General features: G+C 40.3%; 1 protein-coding gene across 1 annotated transcript in view; it reads right to left on the bottom strand.

Moving 5' to 3' along the window:
- Nucleotides 1–2,563: 2,563 nt before the first annotated feature.
- Nucleotides 2,564–21,178, bottom strand: part of LOC117513646 (dolichyl-diphosphooligosaccharide--protein glycosyltransferase subunit STT3B-like) — a 123,395-nt gene continuing 104,780 nt past the window's right edge. Inside the window, exons 6-16 of the mRNA XM_034173878.1 lie at nucleotides 19,762–19,860; nucleotides 19,170–19,316; nucleotides 16,618–16,666; nucleotides 14,699–14,853; nucleotides 14,181–14,392; nucleotides 7,086–7,273; nucleotides 6,818–6,989; nucleotides 6,538–6,711; nucleotides 6,335–6,448; nucleotides 3,354–3,563; nucleotides 2,564–3,128 (exon numbers count right to left, since the gene is read on the bottom strand). Of these exons, the coding sequence (XP_034029769.1) occupies nucleotides 3,048–3,128; nucleotides 3,354–3,563; nucleotides 6,335–6,448; nucleotides 6,538–6,711; nucleotides 6,818–6,989; nucleotides 7,086–7,273; nucleotides 14,181–14,392; nucleotides 14,699–14,853; nucleotides 16,618–16,666; nucleotides 19,170–19,316; nucleotides 19,762–19,860 (1,601 nt within the window). The 3' untranslated portion in view covers nucleotides 2,564–3,047. The remainder of the gene's footprint in view (nucleotides 3,129–3,353; nucleotides 3,564–6,334; nucleotides 6,449–6,537; nucleotides 6,712–6,817; nucleotides 6,990–7,085; nucleotides 7,274–14,180; nucleotides 14,393–14,698; nucleotides 14,854–16,617; nucleotides 16,667–19,169; nucleotides 19,317–19,761; nucleotides 19,861–21,178) is intronic.

The raw sequence follows: 21,178 nt of genomic DNA, 5'->3' as shown, positions 1-21,178 counted from the left end.
TTTGTCACCGCCATAAATCCACATACTGACTGATATGATTTATTATTATCCAGGTGTTTTAAAGCTAATCTGTCCTCACCATCTTCACATCAGAAACACAAAGGACAAATTGTAGGAGAATTTTGTTTAGAGTGAACAAAATGGCAAAAAAAAAGGGACCCATGTATGTCAATGTCATATTTTAACTTCTAAACATGGTGCTGTTGGAGGGCGAAACAAGAAGAAGAGAAAAAAAAAGCTTTGATTTTGTGATTCTTAATGTGGTTAAGGACAAGATTTTGATTTTAATTGGGGGGGCAGGGGGAGCTTCCTGTTAACAAGGATGTGGTCATGGTTACGGGGGGAAGCCTGTTGCGAGATGAGAATTGGACTACCAACCTATAGTGGTGTAAGATGTAGTTTTGCAAAGCAGAATAAAAGGTTTTGGGATTTTACAGTGAGATGTACTTAAGTGTTATAACTTCATTTGTAAAACAGTTTGGCTTTTTTTGTAACATTCTCATTAAAATCTCCTGAATTCAGTGATAAACGTGTTTCCAAAAACACACCATTAGTTGTTTTCTGTTTGACAGGTTTTCTTGCTGTGACGTTGGTGCACGGTTAAAGGACGCAGTGAGACGTCTTGATATCGTGAACAGTGCATTAGTCTTTATCAGGTCTTCAGAGTGACATCTCATATTTGGCCTTTTTAGAGAATCCAAAAACAAACACCTAAGTTCTAGTTTTCAGCCCGTTTCCCTGAAGCATCTTACAGCTGCTGATCTGCACCCACAGTGTTTGAGAAGCTCCACGTTATCAATCAAGGTCAATAAAGGCAAAAAAAAAAAGTTTTAAGAAATCCACACAAAATACAAAGCATTTCATGGAGATGAACTCTGGGAACAGACAAGCGAAAATAACGACCGACGGATTTGTATCAGAGGCTGTAGAAACACAAAAATATTCAAAAAATGTTGTAATTACATTTCTGACGTAAAGAAGTGCTTTTTTTAAATTTATTTTTTAAATGATTTATAATAAGCCTGTTCTCACAAATTTAGATCTGTTAAGCAAAATCATTTAAATCTGAAACTTATTCTGAACCAGTTTTACAGTGAGAATCGGTAAAGGAAAACCAAAAGGTGATGGATCACGACCACAGTAACATCCTACTGGTTTCTCTGCCATGTTTTGACCCAGTGATCGGTTTTGACAGATCTCAGTAACACAGGCTGAACAAATACGTTTCAGCAAACTGCTTTTATGAATGATTTTAAACTGTTACTTCCAAGTGGAGGAAGAGTTAAAAAAAAAGAGAAACCCACCTGCTTAAAGTTTAAATCAATTATCAATATGGACAGTCTGTGGTTCCTGTTTCCTGTTGTCACTGTAATGTGATGATCTCTTTTTTAATAAATTAAGGATTAAGAATCCAATGTGCATTTTTCAATCATTTTTTGCTGAGAAAAAAATCTGATTAATCAATAACTCCCAGCCATGGTGTTAAATTTCAAACACAATCTTCCAGATACATTTTGAGCACAAACTGATTTTGGCTTCTGAAGCTGGAAATCTTCAGTTTTCCAAAACCTTGAACCTGAATTGGGTTCAGACTAATGCCTGGTTTACACAGCAAGATTTTAAACTTGTCCGTAGGATTTCAGTACCTGAGAGACCAAACACACGGCCATAAAATAATCAGATATAGAAGAGTTTTGGTTGTGTGCGGTGTGCAGCCACATGGGAGAGACAACACACACCAACAGATTTCACTCACCAACATTACCAAGTCAGACGGGAAATCTCGCAAAACCTCTTGAGATCAAACGTGACTTCCCCTCCCTGTTTCAGTCACCTTGCTTTCTGATTGATTTCAGGTCACATTCAACAGGCTGTGTGCTCATTTGTGCATGTGGCACACCCACACGCTGGGATATCAGGCCAAGAAAATCCAACATGTTGAACATTCACAATTTGAGGTCTGAGCGGTCCCGACATCTTTCCGAGCAGACACAGCAGGAATATCTAATAAGCTCATCTTTCGAGCATCACGATAGTCAGGGTGTCCTTAAGCTTGTCGAGAGGAGAAGATCGGGTCATAAATAAGCTTAATTATCTTGATGTGTAAACCGGGCATTAATTTCACTTTCAAATCAAGCCAGATTTTATGTTTGTTTTTTTCCTAACTTTCTCTCCAGTTTCATTCTTAGAACTTTTGAGAGTTTTTGTGTATTTATAGATTTTAGAGGATTCATTAAACAGTCTGAGTTACCTGTAGCCCCAATCAAAGTGTTTAATTGATCAGATTTGGGTGGTTTATCATCGTGGTCACAGAAGAGCGAAAACGCCCATCAGAGGTCATGTGATTGAAGCCCTGAGCGGCTCTTCATGAGCACTGCCAGAATTCTCGTTCCTGCCCGGAGGATCTGGCTCCAGATCTGGTAGAATCCACTTTTGGTGACATAATTAAGCATTTTTCAGAATTTGAGCTCCAAACATACACTGAAGTTAATCCTGTAATTCTGGGACTTTAGAGCCCTTTTGATCACTAACTGAACGGCACGTTGAATCAGAAGACTGAAAGTTAAACAGGCAGATGAGGGTCAGCTTTTATTTTTCATTCAAATTAATGTTTAGATGTCAAAAAAAAAAAAAAGAGGCCGGGCTTTGAACATGTGATTTGTTTGGAGACCGCATGACGGCAGCGTCCCAAAATCACCTCCCAGATTAACAAATCGCTGCCTTCTCTCACTCACCGGCACATTCAAGTACAAAAAGAAATATAAGTCAAAGGTCGCAGTTTCTCAGGTTCAAACCAGTGTGCAGAGGATTAGCCGCCATTGCTCCATCTCCTGTTTCAGGCCAAAGGTCGGCCAGGGTTCTGTACATACAGCCCTTTCCTGGATGATGTCACATGTCCAGCCTGGAGCTCCAGGTGAAGACGCTCAGGATGAAAAGAACCTCAGGTTCCCGTTTCTTCTTGACTGGTTAATTTATAGCGTGTTGTTGTTGGAAGTTAGATTTTTAGTTTTGTCCACAATGTGCCTCCGTAGATGCTGGACGTCGCCCTATAAAGACTTCTTGGTCAGTTTCTTTCCCTTCTTGAGGGTCAGCTTGTTTTTGATGAAGCCCCGCTTCCTCTTGGATGTCTGCAAAAATAAATAAATAAGTTGAACTTGTCATGTTAGATTGCAAAACAGTTTTAAAATTTCATCACTGAGTTGATTTAAGCCTGTGACACTTTAAAAGTATGTGAGTTTTAATTACTGTAAAAAAAAATAAAAAATTTCTATTCTTAAATGCAGGTTTCTCAAAGTCCCTGAATCCTTTGTGGAAAAATGAAAAGCGCTCGTATCCGGAGTGTCGGCTCATACCTTTTTGGAGGTGTACTTCTGTTTCGTGGAGTTGGTGTTTCTCAGCTTGTGCTCCACGCAGTCCCTGTTCTCCAGCTTTTTGACCTTGTAAATCCGGACCAGCCAGTGCTCTGATGTAAACGCTTCCTCCAGGTACTTCAGCTTGATGTCCTTGTTGCCAATCTCAGCGTTACGCGTCCGGTCAAAACCCGGTGGTGTCCGAAAATCCAACTACAACAGAAAACACCAAAAATTGAAGTCAAAAACTATTTTATACAGTGCATTCAGAAAGTATTCACAGTGCTTCACTTTCCCACATTTTGTTAAGTTACAGCCTTATTCCAAAATGGAGGAAATAACTTTTCTACCTTAAATTCGACTCAACACCCCATAATGAAAACATGAAAAAAAAAAATTTTTTTTTTGCAAGTTTATTAAAAACAAACAAACAACAACAACAAAAAACAAAACTAAGAAATCACATGTACATAAGTCCGGGCTGTACGGTATGAATCTTTTTTCCCTTAACATTTTATCGGTGCGCTCTTTCTTCACATTTTTTTCCCCATCATTTACTATCTAGTTTTTAAAAGAATTTTGTTGTATGTCTGTATCACGGAGGGACTTCGTACAGAGAGACAGCAGTGAGAAAAACTGTCAAAAAGTTGGATAACAGAATCAAGAATCTGGAATTGGCGCTGGCTTGAATTTAAAGTCAGCAATGAATATCTTCGTGAACACATCCGAAAGATAAAAGAACAGGGAAAAGGAAATGGCATCTTGTGCCATCAGGATGTTAAACATGGTAAGAATTTCTCTCTCATTGGAAAATAGATATTGTGCTGTTCAAACAGGATTGCAGTTTAATGTTCTGAGTTTTGATGCATAATGTGTGCTGAATAAACTCATTCATTCATTCAAAATTAATTTGGCTATAAAAACATGACTGTAAACTGTGTTCTGCGCCCTTTTTCGGATGGAGTTCCTGCAAGCTCTGTCCATTGAGAACCCAGATCTGACTATCTTTCCATGAATGCAAAAGTAAATTGTATTTTTTGTACTTACAGAGTTGTTCTTTACTAGTCAGGACCATAATATTTAAGAGTTCGTAATTCAGAACCCAACAGAACAGAAGAGAACAGAAACAGACAAGTTCAAAATTCTGATAACACTGGGGAGAACTGATATTTGCTGTTTGGTATGCTTATGTATTTTGGTTCAAGGATGAACCATGCAAAAAGGGGAAGTAGATAGGACTAATATTTTTGGAGAAATTAGGGATAATAGCTAACAACAGTGAACGATAGACACAAAATTAGAGGAGGTTATGTCATCACCCTTGTCTTTGAACAGCCTGTAACCCACAATTTTTAGAGGATTCATATCCTCATAGGCAAGAACTGATTACATTTTCAAGGTCATGGGTCAAAGGTCAAAGTGAGGAAAAAAATGTGAATATTGGAAAAATTCTTATCCTTTAACATTGAACAAATTTTCAAAAATTCACAAATCTGTCAAAAAAGATAACATTTTTTCCATATTTGAGAGTGTTATATGGGTTGGTATCAGCAGAGTGCAGCAGAGAAGTGGCCAAGTGTGTCTGGAAGGTTCCCAGTTCAAACCCCACCCCTGCCACATTTCCCCATGTAATGTGGAGTTGTGTGTGGAAAGGCATCCGGCATAAAAATTTGTGCCAAATAGATATGGAAGTCACCTTGGCTCTGCTGTCGTGACCCCAAGTGAAAACAAAGGAGCAGCCAAATGGACCTATTATGCAGGATGGTATCCTTTATCGACTGAAAGTTTGATCCAGATGACAAATTTTGTGGTCATTTAAATTTAACATTGAAAACCGCATTTAATGTATATTTTACATTACATCTAAGTCAAACATGCTCCAATCACTCTCCCATTTGAACGTGAGGTGCAGACTGGCACTCACTATCACCTTACACAGTTTGACCCAGATCTGATCCGGATTGTGGATTTTGTGGGCATTTGAATTTAATATTGAAAAGCCCATTTGGTGTACATTTTACATTATATCTCAATCAACAGTGCCTCAATCACTCATTTGTGACAATGAGGTGCAAACTGGCACTCTCAAGGAATAGTTTGATCCGCATCTCAGCCGTATTGCAGATTTTGCAGATATTTGATTTTAATATTAAAAAGCCTTTTTGATCTACATTTTGTATTACACTTATGAAAAGCCACTTCTAACAGGACTTTGACCTTGAAATTTTTTTCAAGGTAAAAATTTGTGGAATTGGAAACTAGTGTTGGCAGAGGTTTGCACTCTATGCTCTCATTTTTTGTTGTTGTTGTTTTTTACTAGTTTGAGAGGCCCTGCGACTTTTACTCAGGTGCACCTTATATACCAAAAAATCATGTTATTCATAATAATTATAGTGACTATTTATGTAGGACTTTCACAGGAATCAAAGCACTAAACAAAATAAACACCAATAATAAAAGAACAAATGGCAATAATGAGAAGTACACAACAATAATGCACAAAAATGCAAAATTGATAATGAGCTGATGTTGCAGAAAAAGGTGCATTTTATACAATATAACAGTTTTTCCTCTTCAGGAGGCCTTTAACAGGTACAATTTATACTTCAGAAAATGCGGTATTGGCGTGGTGCATTCTCTGTGCCGGCGTGGCGTGTGCTCCACAACATTCATGTGATTCATGTGACTTGACTCTTGGCACACTAATCCAGGTCTTGTTCAGGATTAGTTTTACATGTTTAACATTTACGTAGCTGAGTCAGTGTGCTGCTGTGTAAATAAACCATTTCATATCATCTTCCCACAACACAGATTTTAGCGATTATAAAATCGCAGACTGACAGGAGTGTGAGTTGATTAATCGTGCAGACCCGTTTTCTTGTTGCAGAGTCAAATTAAGATTCAGATTTTTATCATCAGATTGAAAACTGGTTCACAGCTCGACTTTAATCGCACTAACAGACAAAACGTTTTTGGTGACTCACCTGCATCTCGCCGAAGCGGTAGTACGACATTTTGTACATGAGGCAGTTGAGGAGTGTCGGCGATCCGGCTTTATCCACCCTAAACTCGCCCTGTGGCGTGAAGTAGTCACTTTCCTGAGAAAGACAGACACACGTCCATCTGTGAGATTATATTTCACACCCGCACACATTTCTCATCCAAGCGTGTGCCCGCAGCATCTCACCCTGATGTCTCTCGGGTGTTCGCCCTCTGCGATGCGAACCATCCACAGGAACTTGTTGATGTCGTCACCCGAGTAGCCAATCACACCGCCGAAGATTATGAGGACGTAGTCCACATCCAGGGACTGCATGATCTCGTAGGCCGCTGTCTCATTGGAGGACATGGCTTTGCCCACCTGCAGGAAGACAGAGACAAAAATGTTGGTTAGCTGGAGAATGACTTTTAAACATAAAGCCTATTTTCAAAGCTTGTTTCTGATTGGTTTGTTGAGGTCACGTTACCAGCGCTATGTGACTATTATTCCACGTGTTGTTATCGACCAGCGTGGTGCGGTTAGCCATGCCAGCTATCTGGTAGCCGTAGTCCCACCATGACATCACCCGGGCGTGTTCGTCCGTGTTCTGCCTCAGCCAGTAGTACGCCTCTCTGAAGTCATCCAGAATGTTCCGTGAGCTGCACAACAAAACGAAAAATGCGTGAAAATAATAAGGTTATAAGTCTATTTCTTTTGGAGAACGATCAGTCGTCAGTTTTTCTTCTTCTCCCCACCCATCGTGGTTGTACGACGCGAGCACCACACTGGGGCTGGAGTAGGCGTTGCTGGTGACCCAGGTACAGTGGACGGCGAACATCATGAGGAGCATCAGCATCAGCATGGTCACTATGGACTTGATGTTTGGACCCAGACCCTCCTCCGCCTTCTCCTGCTCAGACACGTGTGTACGCACCTTCCCAGCCTGCAGGGGGAGCCGACTGTTAGTGGAATCACAATAACACAGCCAGGTGCCGAGATTCAGAAGAGAGGAGACTTTATCTCAGCTGTGCCTAACCCTGTTCCTGGAGGGCCCCTATCCTGCATGTTTTCTAACTCTCTCTGTTCCACTTCCAAGCAATTAACTATCAGGTCTGCTCAGACAATCAAGAGCTGGAAGACACCAATTAAAAAAAACAAATCAGGTGTGACTTGAGTAGGTAGATGAGGAAAACCTGCAGGAACAGGGTTGGTGACCCCTGCTATATTTTAAAAACATATTTTGTATTCTCCTAGCTCAGGGCCTGCAGATTTTCCACATCTACCTACTCAAGTCACACCTGATTTTTAAAAGTGGTGTCTTCCAGCTCTTGATTGGCTGGCTCAGGATAGGGGCCCTCCAGGAACAGGGATGGGCACAGCTGCTTTATCTGAACAGAGTGTGCAGAAAAACATCAAAGCAGACCGTGTCACGGGTTTGATCGCCAGCCGTACAGAGTGTGGACGAGTACAAGCCTGAGACTTTTCAGCCACAAAACATTCAGCCTCTTGGACCAACAGCAGCAAGAAATATTAAACAGATTTTAAACTACTGCAGAATAAAAAAAACCAAAAAAAACAAACAAAACAAAACAAATAAAACATCTGAGAATATCAGCTGAATTAGAAAATTCTCAAACATTTCAAAAACGTCCAGGAAAAAAAAAAAGATTAAAAACCTGCAACTAGACTACAAAACTAAACAGATTAAAAGACAAAGCATTCATCTATTGTTTGTTTTGTTCTTTTATCAGCCCAAAGCACCAGAACATAGACTGCACCGATGTTCACGCACTGACTGAAAGAGTTTCATCAAGAATAAAAACCCTCTGAAGGTCGTCTTTACAACCGTTTTGTTTACACAGGATCTTTTCTAAACATTTACAACATGCTTAAGGATTAGGAGACAATTTTTCTGATCATTTTAGGCATACGACTCTTTGGAGAAGCTGATCTCATTAATTTTCTGCTATTGCAGAGACAGACCATAGTGTTCCACATGTTTTATAGCCTTTCAGGAGAGCAGATGCTAACGTGCTAAGAAATTATTCTCACCACAGTAATTCACGAGAGAAGCATCAAAAGGAAAATAAAAAGTGCATTTGCATTTGCCCCCAATCAGAGTCTGTGCCTGTAAAAAGTAAATGTTAAAAAAAGTAAAAATAATGTTGAAAACGTGATCAAAATTAAATCATTAAATCACCCTCTTCAAAATAAAAGCATATCAGGTTTATCAATCAATCAATCAATTTTATTTATATAGCGCCAAATCACAACAAACAGTTGCCCCAAGGCGCTTTATATTGTAAGGCAAGGCCACACAATAATTACGTATAAACCCCAACGGTCAAAACGACCCCCTGTGAGCAAGCACTTGGCGACAGTGGGAAGGAAAAACTCCCTTTTAACAGGAAGAAACCTCCAGCAGAACCAGGCTCAGGGAGGGGCAGTCACTGTAGCCAAGTGCTTGCTCACAGGGGGTCTTTTTGACCATTGGGTTTTTACATAATTATTGTATGGCCTTGCCTTACAATATAAAGCGCCTTGGGGCAACTGTTTGTTGTGATTTGGCGCTATACAAAAAAAAAAAATTGATTGATTGATTCTGCTGGGACTGGTTGGGGCTGAGGGAGAGAACCAGGAAAAAGACATGCTGTGGAGGGGAGCAGAGATCAATCACTAATGATTAAATGCAGAGTGGTGCATACAGAGCAAAAAGAGAAAGAAACACTCAGTGCATCATGGGAACCCCCCAGCAGTCTAAGTCTATAGCAGCATAACTAAGGGATGGTTCAGGGTCACCTGATCCAGCCCTAACTATAAGCTTTAGCAAAAAGGAAAGTTTTAAGCCTAATCTTAAAAGTAGAGAGGGTGTCTGTCTCCCTGATCTGAATTGGGAGCTGGTTCCACAGGAGAGGAGCCTGAAAGCTGAAGGCTCTGCCTCCCATTCTACTCTTACAAACCCTAGGAACTACAAGTAAGCCTGCAGTCTGAGAGCGAAGCGCTCTATTGGGGTGATATGGTACTATGAGGTCCCTAAGATAAGATGGGACCTGATTATTCAAAACCTTATAAGTAAGAAGAAGAATTTTAAATTCTATTCTAGAATTAACAGGAAGCTAATGGAGAGGCCAATATGGGTGAGATATGCTCTCTCCTTCTAGTCCCCGTTAGTACTCTAGCTGCAGCATTTTGAATTAACTGAAGGCTTTTCAGGGAACTTTTAGGACAACCTGATAATAATGAATTACAATAGTCCAGCCTAGATGAAATAAATGCATGAATTAGTTTTTCAGCATCACTCTGAGACAAGACCTTTCTAATTTTAGAGATATTGCGTAAATGCAAAAAAGCAGTCCTACATATTTGTTTAATATGCACTTTGAATGACATATCCTGATCAAAAATGACTCCAAGATTTCTCACAGTATTACTAGAGGTCAGGGTAATGCCATCCAGAGTAAGGATCTGGTTAGACACCATGTTTCTAAGATTTGTGGGGCCAAGTACAATAACTTCAGTTTTATCTGAGTCTAAAAGCAGGAAATTAGCGGTCATCCATGTCTTTATGTCTGTAAGACAATCCTGCAGTTTAGCTAATTGGTGTGTGTCCTCTGGCTTCATGGAAAGATAAAGCTGGGTATCATCTGCGTAACAATGAAAATTTAAGCAATGCCGTCTAATAATACTGCCTAAGGGAAGCATGTATAAAGTGAATAAAATAAAATTGGTCCTAGCACAGAACCTTGTGGAACTCCATAATTAACCTTAGTCTGTGAAGAAGATTCCACATTTACATGAACAAATTGTAATCTATTAGATAAATATGATTCAAACCACCGCAGCGCAGTGCCTTTAATACCTATGGCATGCTCTAATCTCTAATAAAATTTTATGGTCAACAGTATCAAAAACAGCACTAAGGTCTAACAGAACAAGCACAGAGATGAGTCCACTGTCTGAGGCCATAAGATCATTTATAACCTTCACTAATGCTGTTTCTGTACTATGATGAATTCTAAAACCTGACTGAAACTCTTCAAATAGACCATTCCTCTGCAGATGATCAGTTAGCTGTTTTACAACTACCCTTTCAAGAATTTTTGAGAGAAAAGGAAGGTTGGAGATTGGCCTATAATTAGCTAAGACAGCTGGGTCAAGTGATGGCTTTTTAAGTAATGGTTTAATTACTGCCACCTTAAAAGCCTGTGGTACATAGCCAACTAATAAAGATAGATTGATCATATTTAAGATCGAAGCATTAAATAATGGTAGGGCTTCCTTGAGCAGCCTGGTAGGAATGGGGTCTAATAGACATGTTGATGGTTTGGATGAAGTAACTAATGAAAATAACTCAGACAGAACAATCTGAGAGAAAGAGTCTAACCAAATACCGGCATCACTGAAAGCAGCCAAAGATAACGATACGTCTTTGGGATGGTTATGAGTAATTTTTTTCTCTAATAGTTAAAATTGTATTAGCAAAGAAAGTCATGAAGTCATTACTAGTTAAAGTTAAAGGAATACTCGGCTCAATAAAGCTCTGACTCTTTGTCAGCCTGGCTACAGTGCTGAAAAGAAACCTGGGGTTGTTCTTATTTTCTTCAATTAGTGATGAGTAGAAAGATATCCTAGCTTTACCGAGGGCTTTTTTATAGAGCAACAGACTCTTTTTCCAGGCTAAGTGAAGATCTTCTAAATTAGTGAGACGCCATTTCCTCTCCAACTTACAGGTTATCTGCTTTAAGTTGCAAGTTTGTGAGTTATACCACGGAGTCAGGCACTTCTGATTTAAAGCTCTCTTTTTCAGAGGAGCTACAGCATCCAAGGTTGTCGTCAATGAGGATGTAAAACTATTGACGAGACACTCTATCTCACTTACAGAGTTTAGGTAGCTACTCTGCACTGTGTTGGTATATGGCATTAGAGAACATAAAGAAGGAATCATATCCTTAAACCTAGTTACAGCGCTTTCTGAAAGACTTCTAGTGTAATGAAACTTATTCCCCACTGCTGGGTAGTCCATCAGAGTAAATGTATATGTTGAAATGATCAGACAGAAGGGAGTTTTCAGGGAATACTGTTAAGTCTTCAATTTCCATACCATAAGTCAGAACAAGATCTAAGATATGATTAAAGTGGTGGGTGGACTCATTTACATTTTGAGCAAAGCCAACTGAGTCTAATAATAGATTAAATGCAGTGTTGAGGCTGTCATTCTCAGCATCTGTGTGGATGTTAAAATCTCCCACTATAATGATCTTATCTGAGCTAAGCACTAAGTCAGACAAAAGGTCTGAAAATTCACAGAGAAACTCACAGTAACGATCAGGTGGACGATAGATAATAACAAATAAAACTGGCTTTTGGGACTTCCAATTTGGATGGACAAGACTAAGAGTCAAGCTTTCAAATGAATTAAAGCTCTGTCTGGGTTTTTGATTAATTAATAAGCTGGAATGGAAGATTGCTGCTAATCCTCCGCCTCGGCCCGTGCTACGAGCGTTCTGGCAGTTAGTGTGACTTGGGGGAGTTGACTCATTTAAACTAACATATTCATCCTGCTGTAACCAGGTTTCTGTAAGGCAGAATAAATCAATATGTTGATCAATTATTATATCATTTACTAACAGGGACTTAGAAGAGAGAGACCTAATGTTTAATAGACCACATTTAACTGTTTTAGTCTGTGGTGCAGTTGAAGGTGCTATATTATTTTTTCTTTTTGAATTTTTATGCTTAAATAGATTTTTGCTGGTTATTGGTGGTCTGGGAGCATGCACCGTCTCTACGGGGATGGGGTAATGAGGGGATGGCAGGGGGAGAGAAGCTGCAGAGAGGTGTGTAAGACTACAACCCTGCTTCCTGGTCCCAACCATGGATAGTCACGGTTTGGAGGATTTAAGAAAATTGGCCAGATTTCTAGAAATGAGAGCTGCTCCATCCAAAGTGGGATGGATGCCGTCTCTCCTAACAAGACCAGGTTTTCCCCAGAAGCTTTGCCAATTACCTATGAAGCCCACCTCATTTTTTGGACACCACTCAGACAGCCAGCAATTCAAGGAGAACATGCGGCTAAACATGTCACTCCTGGTCCGATTGGGGAGGGGCCCAGAGAAAACTACAGAGTCCGACATTGTTTTTGCAAAGTTACACACCGATTCAATGTTAATTTTAGTGACCTCCGATTGGCGTAACCGGGTGTCATTACTGCCGACGTGAATTTCAATCTTACCAAATTTACGCTTAGCCTTAGCCAGCAGTTTCAAATTTCCTTCAATGTCGCCTGCTCTGGCCCCCAGAAGACAACTGACTATGGTTGCTGGTGTCGCTAACTTCACATTTCTCAAAACAGAGTCGCCAATAACCAGAGTTTTATCCTCGGCGGGTGTGTCGTCGAGTGGGGAAAAACGGTTAGAAATGTGAACGGGTTGGCGGTGTACACGGGGCTTCTGTTTAGAACTACGCTTCCTCCTCACAGTCACCCAGTCGGCCTGCTTTCCTGGCTGCTCGGGATCTGCCAGAGGGAAACTAACAGCGGCTAAGCTACCTTGGTCCGCACCGACTACAGGGGCCTGGCTAGCTGTAGAATTTTCCACGGTGCGGAGCCGAGTCTCCAATTCGCCCAGCCTGGCCCCCAAAGCTACGAATAAGCTACACTTATTACAAGTACCATTACTGCTAAAGGAGGCCGAGGAATAACTAAACATTTCACACCCAGAGCAGAAAAGTGCAGGAGAGACAGGAGAAGCTGCCATGCTAAACCGGCTAAGAGCTAGTAGCTGCGCTAAGCTAGCGGATTCCTAAAAACACACAAAGTGAATAATGTGTAAATAATTTAGAGGTGATTCAGCAGAGGGAGTGCTTTAGTTAAGGCACGTGAAGATTACACTGTGAAACAAATCGTTATCTAGGTAACTAGATCAATTTAACTGCGCAGATTAAACAGCTAACAGATACAGCAAAACACCGCTGTGCTCCGGAACAGGAAGTGATACAATACCGCAGTGAGAGCCAACCACCAGTAGAGGCAAGCAAGAGCTGATCCCTGTTTATCAAGCGCTATCATCACAGGGCAGACTAAAGGACAATAAACGTACTGAGAATTTTGTCCTTAAAACCCAAATGAAAGTGTAACACAGAAGGTGAGTGAGGAAACTCACTAAGACATTCACGACAATCTGGAGTAACAAGCTGGTCGTGATGGGAAAGACCAGTCTGTTGCTCTTCAGTCATTCACCTACACAGCAAAGTGAATCACAGAAGATCCACATGGAAGAAAGTCGCTTATTACGAGACGCCCCGTTCAAAAACAATAGGTCTGTGAGCAGTTTTTTGTTTTTCTCATATGTTTCTGATTTTTCTCTCTCTCTCTCTGCGGGAGTTTGTGCAACTGAAGAGTTTTACTGGTTCCTTCTGACAACAGCCAAAATTTCAAAGGTTTTAAATGAATTTACTCCATTTTGGAATAAGGCTGTAACACAACAAAAAGTGGAAAAAGTGAAGCACTGTAAATACTTTACAGATGCACTGTAAGTTGGCTCTCCAGTCATAGCCACTCTAGCTTGTAATTCCTTCAGATTCAGAATGGTGATGCATTCAGAAATAAAGCATTTTTAAAGATATTGCTGTGCACTTCAGTGCCACCATTCTAGACTCATCACCAGCATAAATTTTGTAGAAATGAGACGTTACAGTGTCGATACAAATCAAACTCTCAACTCAATGTTACCATTTTATGAAATATTTCTGCTTAATCAGGAGACTATGGCGATCTTGACAAAGGTCGCTCGAGTCCACCATCTTGGTAAGGAACAGATATTCTTTGTTTATGCACTGCGCTGACTCCTGACCTTGTCATACAGATTCCCAGAGTTCCTCCTGTCGTCCTCGTCACTGCTGTCCTCGGTAGGCGGGCTCTGCCTCTTCAGGTCGTCTCCTAAGTAGTGTTCGAAGACGCTGGAGAAGGCCACTGCCGACAGCATGCAGACCACTGGCGTCAGTGTCAGCATCAAACGCACCATCACGCCAGCAAAGTACACCGCGCTGATGGCATACAGCGCCACTAGAGAGACAGATACAAGGAACGTTACACACAAACTACTTCTGCTAAGAGTCAAGAATCCAGCAGATGTGGATCCAGATTAAACCCTGAATCACAAATACACTGAAACTAATTAAAAACTTCCTGTGATGTTTCCTCTGCAGGCTGCCTGCAGGTGGACCAGACATGCGCTGTAAGACTGGGAAAAAAAAACAAGATCAGTGGGAGGGGCTTATGGCGTGAGTCATTGGTCAATCGCATACTTCACTGAGGCTCCGCCCACCCACAGCTAACACACAGAAGCAACCGTTGACTGGTGTTACGCACCAAAAACACGTTCATCGTTGATGTTCTTGATGCAGAACCAGAGACCTGCTGGGAAGGTGCAGACCAGGATATGGAGGTCGAAGAAGAAGGAGACCCAGGTGGTGGGCTGGTGCTCCGACACTGAGGCTATGATGGGGATGTGGATCTTGGCGTAGCTGCAGAGGACAAAATAACCGGAAATTTAAAGATCAACTAGAGACATTCGTCATGAAATGCCCCGCGCACAGTACTATTTTCCACGTAAAGTGCAGTAATATGTACATGTGTGGGGTAGGTATTTGGTTTGAAACCTCGTGTGTTTGATGTAAACTGGGATACACAGTGGAAAAATTGGAGCTTGACATTATATTTATTTAGAGGATGTGGCCAACAGTGACCATAAAAAGTTAGTAGCCTTCGAACAAATGCAACTATTGGTAATTTTTTAAAAGTAGGTCAAGGTCACCGGCCTTCGAACCCATGCAAAGTACTCCTCCAAGGCATGTACCCACCAAATATGAAGTTTTTGCAAGTAATGGATGCCGAGGTACACTGCGGCGAAAGGATTTGACAGTTGTGACCATTGGTGACCTTGAAAAGTAGGTCAAGGCCACTGGCCTTTGAACCCATGCAAAGTACTCCTCCAAGACAAGTACCCACCAAATATTAAGTTTTTGCGAGTAATAGGTGCCAAGCTACGTTGCGACAAACAAATTGCGGCCGGACAGATGGACAAACAGAAGGACAACCCGGATGCTATATGCCCCGCCTCATGGCGCATAAAAATGTTGGCTTCAATACGGTGCTTTGGAGAATAAGTAACATTACATAGGGCAACGGTACTTCTGAGCTCCACCTCTTCCTGCTCCATCTACAGATAACTCAGTAAGGGGACTCAGCTGATCAAAAGTGAGTAAACACCTGAATAAGCTGTGATTAGAGCAGGAAGAGTTGACAAACGTGCAGAAGTCCCAGACAAAGAGCCACTCATGTATGGTGAAATATGTGAGAGAAACTGGCCAGTTGACTTTTCATATAATTGACAAATATATAGAATGGAATCCTGGTCTATAGGTTTGGAGTCCAGCTCCTGGAGGACGAGTCCATCATATCTGCACTGCAGTTTAACCTGCTTCCTGAAAAGATAGCGGCGACGGGTTTTCGAGGAGACGCTGCAGGTTGGCAGCGTCCGAGAAGTCAGGATCAGGTTTCATGATGTGCTGAGAGCCGGATCAGGATTGTTGGCACCTCAAACACGGCAGGTGTACTTACTGTGCTGCAGCTTCTCCTGGTCAATTTATGAACATGTGGAAAAATTAGAGCAAGTCAGCTTCAAAATAAAGAGAAAGCCACGCTGTAAAATTTCCTCAAATGAAGCGTCATGTTCTCTCTGTACACAACATAACTTTACCAATACATTTCATGCAGGCAGGTATTTCAAAGTACCAGCATTTTAAAAGAGAAGCAAAAATAATCTACAGGACAACTGAAAAAACAAGCAGGCAGACAACAACTCAGCATCAGAATTAAACTTCACATCACGTTCAAACAAATCAATTATTAAGGACAAAAAAAATACTGGAAAAGGAGTTTTTAAATCTAAATTTAGACACTTCAAACTAACCAGACTCCTTTCTGCAGGCAAATAATTCCACAATAAGCAGTGTCAACTTTTTATTCACCAAAGAAACACAATAAGCCGGCACCCCAAGTGTCAGCAGGGCCCTGAGCCGGTACATAAGACTCAACCACAGACCTACAGGATCTAAAGGACTAATGCTGGCTCAACTAAAACTTATCAAATTAAAATCAGCCAGAGGACAAAAAAAAGAATAAAGCTTAAATATACAACATTTTTATGTGCCATATATCTAATTATCATTAATGGCCTAATATGGATTATTTAAAAAAAAAAAGCTAAATCAAGTGTTATGACTTACCCAGTATCCCAGAGGGAGTAGAATCGTCCACTCCATGGAGCGATGTATCCTAAAAGTGAGAAACAAGATAAACTGAGCAAACAAACAAAGACACACAAACGCACAATTCTACAAGCACACAATACAGTCAGACTGATTAATACTGTAGACGTTCATCATTACATTTTGACTCATCATAAACAGAACATACAGGATCCAGATCAATGAGCCTGTCGTGAAGAAAATCCCACTTTATACAACTCAGGTTTGATTAAATCTGAATGTAAAGTCCTAAACTAACCCTAGCGACGGTTCTCAATCAAACTATCACCACTATAGGTCTGATTAATTGTTATTCCAACTCGTGGTGCACCAAAAGAGCCGTGATTTACGCTTTTGATTTCATTACTTATGTCACCATCTTGTGGCAGTTGAACTGAACAGCAAATGCTTTGAGATCCCAAAACTGTCCTCAGACTGTCCTCAGATCTCAAAATATGAGAACGTTAAATGTGACATTTTAGGAACTTGCCATTTCTGCAGTATAAATACCATGAATCTGTCACTCTGGTTTAGTTTACACAACCACTATCATGGGGAAGATGTCTAACATGGCAGATGTCCAGAAGACAGACTCCATAAGGAGGAGAGGCCACAGAAGGTCAGTACTGAAAGATCTGGCCATTCACGTAGTGCTGGATCATCCATGAAAAGTTGACTGGAAGAGAAAAGTGTGGTTGGACAAGACAAATAAGCAACAGGGATGACTGCAGCCTGGAGAAGGCTGCCAAACAAAGCCGACTGAAGAACATGGGTGAGCTTCACATGGAGTGGACTGAGGCTGGAGCTGGAGTCAAGAACATCAAGAGCCACCACGCACATTTGTGTCCAGGAAATGGACAAGTGTGTGTTACATTCAGTGTTAAGCCACTTCTGAACCAGAGACAATGTCAGAAGTGTCTTACTTGGACTATGAAGAAAAAGAACTTTGTTCCTCAGTGGTACAAAGTCTTCTTTTCAGATGAAAGTAAATTTTGTACACAGCCATCCAACAGGAGATTTTACAGCACTTCATGCTTTTATGTGCTGACAAGCTTCATGGAGATGCTGATTTCCTTTTCCAGCAGGACTTGGCAGCTGCCCACAGGACCAAAATACTACTACCTGTACTTGTTTGGCCACACAGAAAATACCTCAGATTCTCAGGCTGATCAGCTCCATGCCACACTGCACTGATGCAGAAAAAAAAAAAAAAAAAAAAAAATAGTCCCAACCAAGTATTGAGGGCACAAATGAACATACTTTCAGAAGTTCAACATTTCTGTATGAGCAAATACTACTTTTGAAATATTGTGAAACACACATTTTTCTAGTTTTAGAGCTGTAGTCTATACATACAGTCTTGAGTGTATATACAAGGGTAAAACCATAATGAATCAGCTCGAGGTTACCCAGGCAAAATTTCTTAAATCTGCTTTAGGTGTTAAGTCATATTGTAAAAATGTTCCACTACTTCAGGCTCTAAACATAGATCGGGTTCACACTTATGTTGAGATGCAACAGCTTTCTCTGTTTAAGTCTATGTTTTTATCATCTTCACGTACTCATGTTTTATGTAAATATCTTCTCACTCGCGTTTTTAAAGGTGAAAACTCTAGTCAAAAGAATTTAGTGGCTGGTGTTATTCAAACATGTAATAAGTACAACATATCGCTGGCCAGATATCTCTGAGAACTTGTACAAAGGTGTATGTAAACGTATGTTACGTTTGAGACCAGAGTGTGGTATCTCGGACAGTGTGAAGTATTTTTTTGTTTACTAGTCACGATATATCAATGGTCAATAATCTTTTGTCTCCATTCTAGTCCAGATCATCTCTATTTTGTTATTATGTTGTTGTTTTTTAATGCTTTTATCATGTGTTTTTATGTCTCCATTGGAGGTTTAATAAAATCATATCATATATCATAATTATAAAATTTTAATAAAAAATGCTTGAAACATTTTAGTTTGCGTAATGAGCCTAGAATATATATATAATTTTCACTTTCTTAAATGACAAAACTGAACTTTTTTATATTTCAGTTTTTTGAGATGCACCTGTAGAATGGACCACATAAAGACCTTGATTTAAAAAAAAAAAAAAAATCTGTTACTCCTCTCTCAATTTTACAGGCCTTCTTTAGCCAGGGTTACTCCACTGCGAAGCTGTGACATGTGAAGGAAAAACCACGGTGACCTTTTTATTTTTACCTACTTTGAAACAAAATTCTATTTCACAATTATTTTCAGCTCCATGCAGAGAACAGTGTGAAATTTTGTTTTATTTTGGACAAATTGCATCAGTTCAAAGTGTAGAACCAGTAAGTTTCTGTAGGGGGCATGAGGTCCTAACAAAATCCCATTTTGTCAGTGTGATGCAGTTGTTTAGGTTCCTTTGTTGCATTTATTTTCCAAATATAAATCTATTTCCAGCTCAGTTATGTTTCCCAGTCTGGAGGATCCACATGGATCCTCATGACTGTTGTAGCATCACAAAAATCTGTTTATTCCTTCAGATATTTTCTACAAACCTGTGTATGTGAGATAAATGACGGAAAGAAAAACTACGCCGGCAGCCAGAGAGACTCCCAGGAAGAACAAAGTCTGGAACTCCTGCCTGGTCAGTCGATCCTTCAGGTACTGCAGGAAGGCGTAGACCTGAATCAACACAAACACACCTGCGCGCGCGCGCACACACACACACACACACACATCTGGGTAATTTATTCCTCTCGAAGAATCCAAACCACATCCATAAACAGATGCTCTAAAAACAAACTTCACACCTGAACACAAACTTGTTTAATAAATTCTGTGTGGGAACAGAGGTGCAGAGATCCTGATTAAGCTCAATCACACTCGGCTTCTAAAATATGACCACAGACGCTTGCAGCAAACACGGCGAACCCAACATATACAGTTTGATTTTTTTTTTCAGCTTATCGGCATCGCTACAGCAGATCAGCTTGGTGATTTTGGCACAAATTTAACACTGGACACAACTCGAGATAATACACAACTACTGCACACACTTATAAAAACAGCCTTATAGACTTAAAAATAAAGAAAAACATATTTAATGTCATTTTTCTTCCTTGTTTCCAGAAGTGACAGGTTACTGACCTGCGGCAGCCATGTGTTCACTGGTCCTGATTGGCTGAAAACCCACAAAGGGGATCTGCATGGACAGGACCAAGCCCACGATGTAGAAGGTGCTGTAAGCTACAGGAACAAATCCAAAAGTTTAAACATTTACACAAACATGAGAAATGTGTGGTTTACATCATTAACAATAACGCACTCGAACACGGAACAGACTTCTGGTTTCTTCAAACTGCAGTCACATAAAACCAGCACTGTGTCAGTCACCTGGACTGTCAGGGAACAGGAGACGATGTGATCCTTTTGACTTGTCGTGTCAACACTCCTGATTGATAAATTAATTCCAACAGTAATCAACAGCTCAACAGACAATAAAAATAAAAAAAACGGTTATTTACAGCCAAACTGATTCTTAGTGTTTGTTTAAGGATTTAAGTGGTGTGTCTCTGCAAGGTGTCGCTAATACATAAAAACATGAAAGCAGATGACTTAGAATCTGTCTTTTTTTTCAGCACATTCTGTTTTAGTTTTAGTTATAATTTAGTCATCTGAATTGTTTTAGTCTACTAAATCTCAAGATTTTAGATTTTAGTTGAGTAAAATCTTGTGATATTTAATTACACATTAAAGCCCAGAATGAGACATTTATAATCAGGTAAATTAAATTGTTATTTGTTTCTTTCTTCTTCTGCTGTTTTAAATGGTGACAATAACCAGCCTCAACTTAAACTTTCTGGAACTGGTTCAAACTTCCGAACCATCCGACAAGTGTTTCCACACAGCAAACGCACCAGATCATGGCTCAGTTTGATCTGGCCCCAAAGCACCTCTTTTGCCCATATTTTGTCCAAATTTTTGGCTTTTGATCTGGACCGTGGTCCGAGGTGGCTTTCACACCTGTTATTTTGGCTTGGACCAAACTGAAAAGTCCAAAGGTCAGGACTAAACAAGCCACCTTAAACTCTCACCTTGAACTGCAACTAATGATTATTTTCATAATTGATGAATCAAGCGATTCTTTTCTTGATAAGTAGATTAGCTGCTGGGTCCATAAAATGTCACAAATGTGACCAAGAGCTAAAGATGATGCCCTAAAATGTCTTGTTTTGTTCACAGCTAAAAGATGTTTACATTTAAGAAGCTGAAATCAAAGAATTTGGACTAAAAAAAAACCCAACTCAATGATAATGGTTAATAGTAAATTCCTTCAGCTGCCCACTTACTTTTTTCCCCATTAAGGGTCGCCACAGCAGATCCAACGTGGATCTGCATGTTGATTTAGCACAAGTTTTATGCTGGATGCCCTTTCTGACGCAACTCCATATTACATGGAGAAATGTGGCAGGGGCAGGGTTTGAACCAGGAACCTTCCACACTGAAACCAAACACACGAACCACATGGCCACCAACTCTAATGATAATGATCAGTAGATTATTA

This window comes from Thalassophryne amazonica, chromosome 7 (assembly GCF_902500255.1).
Source record: "Thalassophryne amazonica chromosome 7, fThaAma1.1, whole genome shotgun sequence".
NCBI classification, from domain to species: Eukaryota; Metazoa; Chordata; class Actinopteri; order Batrachoidiformes; family Batrachoididae; genus Thalassophryne; species Thalassophryne amazonica.
This window is presented reverse-complemented; position numbering and strand designations above follow the sequence as displayed.